The sequence below is a fragment of the Amborella trichopoda genome, chromosome 1, assembly GCF_054954075.1.
Source record: "Amborella trichopoda isolate Santa Cruz 75 chromosome 1, AtrichopodaSantaCruz75HAP2 v2.0, whole genome shotgun sequence".
NCBI classification, from domain to species: domain Eukaryota; kingdom Viridiplantae; phylum Streptophyta; class Magnoliopsida; order Amborellales; family Amborellaceae; genus Amborella; species Amborella trichopoda.
Window position 1 is genome coordinate 23,259,719 of NC_142336.1, and position 8,651 is coordinate 23,268,369.

Consider the following 8,651-nt stretch of genomic DNA (forward strand, 5'->3'; position numbering starts at 1 on the left):
CACCTAGGTGTGGGATTTGACTTTTCTAGAAATATGTAACAAATTTAATGATGATCCATTAGGGTCCTACACACATGAATATAGGAAGGTCTCACAATATCATTTTTTTTTTTTCATATTTTCTAAAAGATTAGGAAGTACTTTAATTTTATTTTTTTTTAGATTATTTTTAAATAGAAAATGTTTCGTACTTCTCCTACAACATAGAAGATATATACCCTTCCCTTCATCAAGCCATTCAATTTATATCAAGTGAGTCATTGGTTGTTTGATCTAGATCCAACGCCTCAGAATATTTTATTTTTAATTTTTTTTACAAATTCTATGGAAATAAATTTTGGTACGTAACATCTGCTCAATCTTCTCAATAGGACGCACTTAAAAAAAAAAAATTAATATAAATTTTCTGTTAAATTGGTTTCCTGTTTTTTCTTTTTCTTTTTTTTTTTTGTTTCAAAGTTGATTAGATTTTTCAGGTTTAAAGTCAATTTTTTTTTTTTTCCAATCCAGGAGAAAGCAAATCGGAAAATATTAATTACAGTAAATCTAAGCTGATTCAACTATATTTTCTCTTAGTGATATACATTCCACTAGTTTCAGCCATGTTTTTGCAATTCATTTATGGAAATGAAAAGCATCTCTCTCTCTGCTGCCAATTTCCAATTGGATGACACATTGTTTTTCCATTTAATATTTGTCTAATCTTCCATGTAGCAATCAGCATCTCAAACACTCTGTGAATTTCATATTCCTTGATACTCTTGTGGGAACCGAGCTGTCAAGCTCACATATGAAGGATGCTTGTTTAATCATAAAGTAAACTTCCTTGAACTAATGTTTCTTATATTTTTGTATAAAATAAAACAACATTCATGCACCACAGCAATGTATTTTTTTATTTATTTATTGAATTCTAATCTGTTCAATTTATATATATGGTCTCTTTGCTCATGTTTATCACGCTACACAGGAATTCGACATAAGCATCGTCCTCTCATATCTCCATTATGAGCATTCTTTCTCCATACATTGTTAAGGAGAGGATAATTGTGGGCTCTGATCAGAGTAAGTGTGGCATAGTTATTTTCTTTTGAATTTATTTGTCGTTTCGCTTCCTTTGTGAATGTTCCTAAGAACCATATTTTTCTTTTCCACTGTCTGTCCATCTTCATGCTGTTGATTTGTACTGAAATTCTTTGTAGTTATGGGCTTTCATAGGGCTATAAAGTAACTGAATGATTAATCAGTAAGATAGGTGAGGATTGTAGGAGTATGAGAGTATGTGGTGAGTGCCACTTGTAAGCTCATAGAGTTGGGAAAAAAAAATAAAAATGGAGATGGATATTGTTGAACTCCTTCCATGGTGCATGAATTGCTGCTTTTGGCTAAGATCATGTAGAGTTTCATATCAATGTGTGGCTGGTATGTCAATAATTCTATAGGTAGTTGGTTTTCCATTTTAGATGTACAGAATAGCAGATTTATGTTTGGCTGCAGGATAGGATAATGAGAAAAGGAAAAAGTTAGTTGACATCAACAAGGTACTGGTTTTGGAGCTTTGGTCCATTCTTACCATCTCTCACATTTTCTTCATGTTTCTCTGGTTTCATCAGACAGACTGCACTACTGGAGATTGGTGTCATATCATCCAGTTCATGAAAATGAACTTGGCCAACTCCTTAGTCTTCTGATTTATCCCTCGTCATCACTTGACATATCTTAGCACTCCTCAACTCATAAACCTAAACTGACTTGCTTGCAAAGTTGAAGTATTAGAATGATAGATGTATTATCTTCTTTTTTAGCTTTAGCTGAAGCCAGGTGATGTTAGATAAGAAGGGTTTGGCCAACTTCTCAGAAGCAGCCGACCCCTTTGAATATCGAGTTCTTGATTTAACTAACTTTAAGAAATAATAACAATTTCCGAGATGATAAAATCATCATCTATATAGAGATTTGTGGGAGAATAGAATATGCATCACTAAAACATATGATTGGAAACATATAGTTTTCTTCCTTATTTTATTTTATTTTTTTGCGCTAAATAGGTATAGAAAATGTTATGATTATCCTGAAGACAAAGGAGTGACAAGAGTGCAAGTTATGGACCTTTTGTAGAAATAGAGATTCTAGTCTTTTTGGATGTCAGAATGAACAAGAGAATGAAGAGATTGAATTCATGACATAGTAAAAGGAGGTTAAGTCTGATATAATATGACTTGAACGTAGCTACTCTCTTATAATGTACCAAGAGATGTCGCTAGAAAGATTAGGATGCAAGAGGAGGACAATACTAGCTAATACACAGAAAATATGTGACTTGACTGCACATTGGTATCACTTCTTGTTTTGGGAGATATTACACGCACAGCTCTTTGCCTTCAAGCTATTCAGAATACACAAAATGCTGCAAACAACAACTCAGCTACCATATATACCCAAAAATTAATAACTCAGTTACGAAATTATGTCATGCCAACAATATTATTTTAATCAAAGTAAGATGTGCTGATAGCTCCAGATGCGCATGAGCTTTGGCTAATTTTGTTTGTTATTGTCCACTCAGGAAGCTAGCATTAGGAATTTTAGAATAGGTGATAACTTTTGGAATTGTGAATAGCTTGTGGAAAGTGCCCTGTTAAGTGAATGTCTGTTGTCTTTACAAAAAATTTTCTCGACAGTCACCATGGTCATTTGTTGGGTTGACAGCCTAGTCAAAATACATATTATCCTTTCTATTCTATTTTGTAATAAGTTAGGATAAGTTACACAATTTTGAAGCAATTTTGTTGATGGAAGAACTATTCAACCCATATAGGTCATTCTCAACGTTCACAACATAGTCAAAACACATATTATCCTTTCTATTTTATTTCTTAAATTTTTTAGTATAAGTTACACAATTTTGAAGCAATTCTGTTGATGGAAGGCCTATTTACCCATATAAGAATATCGCACATGTTCAGTATTACTTATAGTATGACTGTTATATTCGGTAGCATTATCTACTGATTAATAGACACTGTTGTCCATCTTGTATTTTACCTAGAGTCTGTTAATTTGTTGATCGTTTGATAATAATGGTCAGATATGTGGGGCTATCACATTATTTATGACATTCTTTCTTTACTTCATGTTCTTATGTATGACTGTCGAGACTTGTTCTGGATGTGAAACAATTATCCAGCGATCATCACAATTATTTATTTTGGTTATCGTATATGAAGTTTCTAAAATAAAGATTTTTTATACTGTTTAGGAGCCGTCATGCAGCCTGCTGGTTATGCCTGTTCAGGAACCCTGGAATCTGATGTGGAGCAACCTGCGCTCTTTAAAACAATTGCATCAGATTCAGTAGCTGGCTTCGACAATGGAAATGCTGACTTTGACCATCCCTTCCAACCAAGAAGAACTGCTAGAGCCCATTCTTCATCAGACCTTAATTTGGCAGAAGTAAGTCCAGTTTGGCATGAAATGATTCACACATATTGATTGTAAATTTAAATTCAACAGCTCCGAACATTCGTCGTCAAGAAACATGTTAATGGTGTCAGTCCAATCTGGGTATCATATTCATGAGTGTTGAATATGAGTTTGTGAAATGTTTTCTCCTGTTGTCCTTATTGCATAAGATTGGTCATGAAACTCTTGCTTTAAATGGTCAAATTAAGTGACATGGCAGTGTTCACGTTGATACTATCCGCTTCCTAAAAACAATTAACAACTTGGTCAAGTGAAGGTTCTACTTAAGTCAGGCACAGGAAATTATTATTATGAACTATAAATAGATCTCAACATAAATTCACTTAATAATAGGATAATGGTAGTGTGCATTTGTGTCTTGATGCTGTGGTGTGTGGATGTGCATGCGCAGATCTGTATCTGTGTAAGCATTTCCTCTGTAGAATACAGTATCAAAGCTGTAATCAGAATTATACAATATAAATCTGTTTTTCCTGAAGAAGGGTTCGGTTTCATATGGTGTAGACGTTATCATGAAGTCGGTTTGTTAAAGTAACTATATGAGGCTCTGATGTCTTCAGCCACTTTATTTTATTTATTATAATTTCCTTACATTGTTCATCTATTCCTGTTTCTAATTTGGATTGCAGGATTCAGCAGCAATAGGAAACACTTCTCATAGACCCACAACGTCCTCAATGAAACCATCAGATGCATTCATGACTTCACACCGATCAGATTTGGTTTCTGTGAGCATGCCTGCCTCTCCTTCTGGACTTTATCTTATGAAGAAAGCAAAAGGAGTTCTTTCAAATGAAAAAGTGATTGGCAAAACTTCAAACCCTAGGCCTGATCATGACCATAACAAAAACACAGCTGCTGCTACCACAGAGCAACCCAGAAATGTGAAATTTTATTCTCACCCCATTCTTCCTTCTTGTGTCTATGATGAGGCAATTGCAAAGGGAACAGTTCCTGAACTTTTCAAACAGGTGCCAAATACAAAATCGAGAGATACAAAGCCTAAGTACACAAGCTTCAAGTCTTTCAAGACATGGTATGGGAAACTTGACAAGCAGATGTCGCTTGAGGGTGGGCCCCAGCCTAAAGGAGAACCCAATTTGGACTCGTCTGAGAATGTTAATATTGAGGCCATGCCGGTTCACCGTTATTTTGATGCTCTAAAAGGACCTGACTTAGACATGCTCAGGGTAAGGCATCTTCCATGTTTTTCAAATAGTTGTCTCTATAGTCTTGATAATATTCTTCACAAGAGTTCTCATGATTGGAAGTGCCAACTGTTCTTGTTAATGCTAGTTTCTTATGTAACCCAAAAAGCAGTAGATGGATGAAGGTTCTCATATTTCATACATCTCTCTCTCTCACACACATGTATGTATGCTTCTGTGTCCCATGGGGAGTGAGAGAGAGAGAGTGTGTGTGTGTATTTTTATTTACATATATAGATGGACGACATAAATATTTTCACATGATCTTGGCTCTTTTCGACAGAATAATACTGATCCCTGCCTCAGAGGTTTTTTCAACATCATTGCTTGACTGATCTTTTATTTTTTCCTCTTTCTATATCCAGGATTCAGAGGAACTGCTGCTTCCTGAAGATGAGAAATGGCCTTTCCTTCTCCGGTTTCCCATCACCAGTTTTGGTATCTGCCTCGGCCTCAGCAGCCAAGCCATTCTATGGAAAACCCTTTCTGTAACTCCCTCCATGAGCTTCCTTCACATCAACCTTACTGTCAACCTAGTACTCTGGTGCATCTCTCTAGCAGTCACAACTGTCATCTTCTCAGTCTACATCCTAAAACTTCTATTCTATATCGAAGCCGTTAGGAGAGAGTACTACCACCCCGTTCGAGTAAACTTCTTTTTTGCCCCATGGATAGCCTTGATGTTTCTAGCACTAAGCATGCCACCTGCTCTCTCTAGAAAACTGCATGGTTCAATTTGGTATGTTCTCATGGCACCCATCTTTATCCTTGAGCTTAAAATCTATGGGCAGTGGATGTCTGGGAGTCAACGTAGGCTTTCTAAGGTAGCAAACCCCTCAAACCACCTTTCAATTGTGGGAAATTTTGTGGGTGCTCTTTTGGGTGCCTCATTAGGACTAAAGGAGGGGCCAACCTTCTTCTTTGCTGTTGGGTTGGCGCACTATATAGTGCTCTTTGTGACTCTGTATCAAAGGCTACCAACCAATGAGACATTGCCCAAGGATCTTCATCCGGTGTTTTTTTTGTTTGTTGCTGCCCCTAGTGTTGCTTCTATGGCATGGGCCAAGATCCAGGGGGATTTCGACTATTTCTCGAAGATCATTTACTTCATTGCTCTCTTTCTCTATGGTTCACTGGTACTCTCTCTCTCTCTCTCCACCTTTATTTGTATGTGTGTGTGTGGCACACACGTAAGGTATTTTGATCCTCCTCTGTGCGTGTAACACAGCAGGCATTTTGCACCTGTGATACACAAGAAAGTTTTGCTCCATTTAGGATTACTCATAAGTTCATTTCGTTGGTCAATTGCAGGCTGTTAGACTGAATTTCTTTCGAGGATTCAGGTAATTTCAGAACGAGAAATCAATTGCATTTTCTCATAATTGATATTTTCTGGTTTTTCTACTCTATTTTTTCCTACATCATGCGCCACTATTATGATTATTTGCTGTGACCCTCCTGCTCACTCTTTGTTGTTGTTGGGCAGGTTTTCATTGGCATGGTGGGCTTATACATTTCCAATGACTGGAGCCGCTGTAGCTACCATCCGATACTCAGACAAAGTCCATCATCCCCTAACCCAATCCCTCTCGATCATTCTTTCTCTCGTTGCATCACTCGTAGTTACTGCATTGCTCCTCACCACTCTCTTCCATGGCTTCATCCTTAGTGACCTTCTCCCTAATGACATTGCCATCGCCATCTTCCGTAACCGTTCAAAGCCACACAAGAAACACTCTCACAAAAAACATGAGGATACCAAGGCAAACGATTGCAGTAATACTGGAAGCAGTCATGATAGCATTAATAGGAAAGGCGACAACCATGGCTCTGCTATTCACATATGCTAAAACTAAAACTTCGATTGAGGCTGAGGTTGTTTTGGTAGAGGAAAATAGAATGATTTTATTATACATGGTTTTGCAGAGCAAAGACATGAGATAGGAGTATATTTCAGTGGGACTGGTTGCTGTAATCTAGAGCCATGTCGGCTGTTGAGATGCCTGAAGCTTCTTATGTAAGTAGTTGCGGCATTACTAGTGTACAAGATATCAGAGTTAGTGCAACGCTTAATGTGCTTGTTTTTACTCTCCATCTCTCTCTCACAGAAGCACATACACACAGTCACCTTGCTCTTTGTAACACATGCAAACACTCAACAGACGTCTATCTCAAACCTGCAAAGTCTTTTCTCTTTTTTTTTTTCTTTTAAATGTGAAGAACTTTATTAATAATAATAATAAAAAGCATATAATAGTTGAATGAATCGATAGTTATAACCTGGCACTCTTACTATATTTAAATTTGGAGAAGTATAAAGAACTCTGTCATAACTGTCGTCTTGGACTTAGCGAGAAACATATCGGGTGAGGGAGGTTAGGGGGTTTGAATCCTTCAAGTTTATCAAAATTCCCAAACAAGCTGACTAAGACTTTCTGTTTTAAAAGATTCCCTGCACACGTCCAATTCCAGTGATGATGCTAAAAGCTACCCAGATCGGTCCAATCTGAATGACGACCTTAAAAGCTCTTCCCCATTTTCTATCCCCGACTCTTCTAACCCTTCTTCTTATTCTTTCTCTAACATGTCTTCTGCAAGTTCAACTCTCAAATGCCCAATGGCCTCCTGAGCCCTACTTCTAGCACCGGCTGAAAGAGTCAAGAGGGCAGAGCTTCCATTCTCACAAAGCATGCCACATGGTGCATATCTCTGAAGCAGTGACCAACACTGATCCAATTAGCCTAAGGTCAGGCAGGAAATTGTCGCCACCCAGGCAGAAACATCAACAACCAAGACTCTTGAAGTACCCTGGTCCGCCACTCATCCCATACCCTAACATACCAACCAATTCACCACTCCTTAGATACTCCGGACCACCATTGGTTCCATACACTCAACCATCTCAAAACCCCCAACCTCCATCAACCTCTATTTTAACAACACCTACTCCTATCACCCAATCTAACCAGTCCGCATCGGACTTGGCTGCATGACCTGGCCAGTCATCAACAAATCCGGTCGCACAATCTTTACCTACCCAATCCTCACAAACTCTCTAATCCACACCAGTTACACAACAAAGTCTGCCAGTACCCCAAAGCAAACCTCCACCACCTAAGCCTACCTCACAACCTACCATCTCACTAAAGCATGTGGCGGATCTAGGATTACATAGAAATGGTGATCGCAAAAAATGAGAATGGTGTGGTGGTTGTATCTATTGATCGCTGAATCATAGAACTCTCCCCTCGCACTCTCTGAGCCGTTCTCTTCCCAATTGACCCAAGTGCCTCAAAATTCGCTCTCCCAACCATATTCACTCCCTCTCCTTGAAACCGACCCCTCTTCAAGCAAGCAAGCAAAAGAAATGGCTACCATGCTCTATACCGCCAAAGCCCAATTTGAGTTGGAAATATCAAAAACATGGGTACATATGAACTCAGAAGTCGGGATATTCAAGGTCAATGAAAGACCCCTTAAGTCACAGACTAATGACAAGATAGAAGTTCAAGAAGCCCCCGAGGAATGGGAAGAGGGTGGATAGGCCACGGTTGATGATCTCGAGGAAATAAACTTGGGTGATGAAACTAACAAAAGGCCAACTTTTATCTTAGCTAACATGTCGTCAGATGAGAAGGAGATCTATATCGCCTTTCTACGAGCAAACCGAGATGTCTTCGCCTGACACTATCATGAGATGCCTGGTCTCGACCCTCAAGTCGCGGTACATCGGCTTGGCATTGATCCGTCCTTCAAACCCATAAAGTAGAAATCGAGAAGGTTCTTACCTGATCTTGAAATGTAGGTAGATGCTAAAGTAACTAAACTCAAGGAAGCAGGTTTTATTCGGGAGGTCAAATACCCGAAATGGCTCGCCAACATTGTGCCAGTTAAAAAGAAGAACAGGCAAATTAGGTTTGCATTAATTTCCCTGATTTAAATGCTACCTGTCTAAAGGAT

At 38.3% G+C, this 8,651-nt stretch overlaps 1 protein-coding gene across 7 annotated transcripts; it reads left to right on the forward strand.

The window, feature by feature from the left end:
• Positions 1-237: 237 nt before the first annotated feature.
• On the forward strand, positions 238-6,783 carry LOC18432732 (S-type anion channel SLAH2). 7 transcript variants are annotated; one of them, XM_088853678.1, is made up of 7 exons: positions 238-340; positions 971-1,065; positions 3,260-3,453; positions 4,113-4,673; positions 5,057-5,827; positions 6,003-6,034; positions 6,178-6,783. In XM_088853678.1, exons 2-7 carry the CDS (start codon positions 1,008-1,010, stop codon positions 6,539-6,541), a joined length of 1,980 nt encoding a protein of 659 aa, XP_088709804.1. In that variant the 5' UTR covers positions 238-340; positions 971-1,007; the 3' UTR covers positions 6,542-6,783. The 7 variants fall into 7 exon arrangements, with proteins under 7 accessions (XP_088709804.1, XP_088709825.1, XP_006842896.2 ...); XM_088853699.1 differs by having other exon boundaries at positions 3,296-3,453; XM_006842833.4 differs by lacking the exon at positions 238-340 and adding an exon at positions 613-816.
• Positions 6,784-8,651: the final 1,868 nt, after the last annotated feature.

Coding starts and splice junctions, on each gene's coding strand:
- LOC18432732 (XM_088853671.1), top strand. CDS start 1,332: ATGGAGATGGATATTGTTGAACTCCTTCCATGGTGCATGAATTGCTGC. Junction 4,674..5,056: donor CTGACTTAGACATGCTCAGG/GTAAGGCATCTT, acceptor TTCTATATCCAG/GATTCAGAGGAACTGCTGCT. Junction 5,828..6,002: donor TCTTTCTCTATGGTTCACTG/GTACTCTCTCTC, acceptor GGTCAATTGCAG/GCTGTTAGACTGAATTTCTT.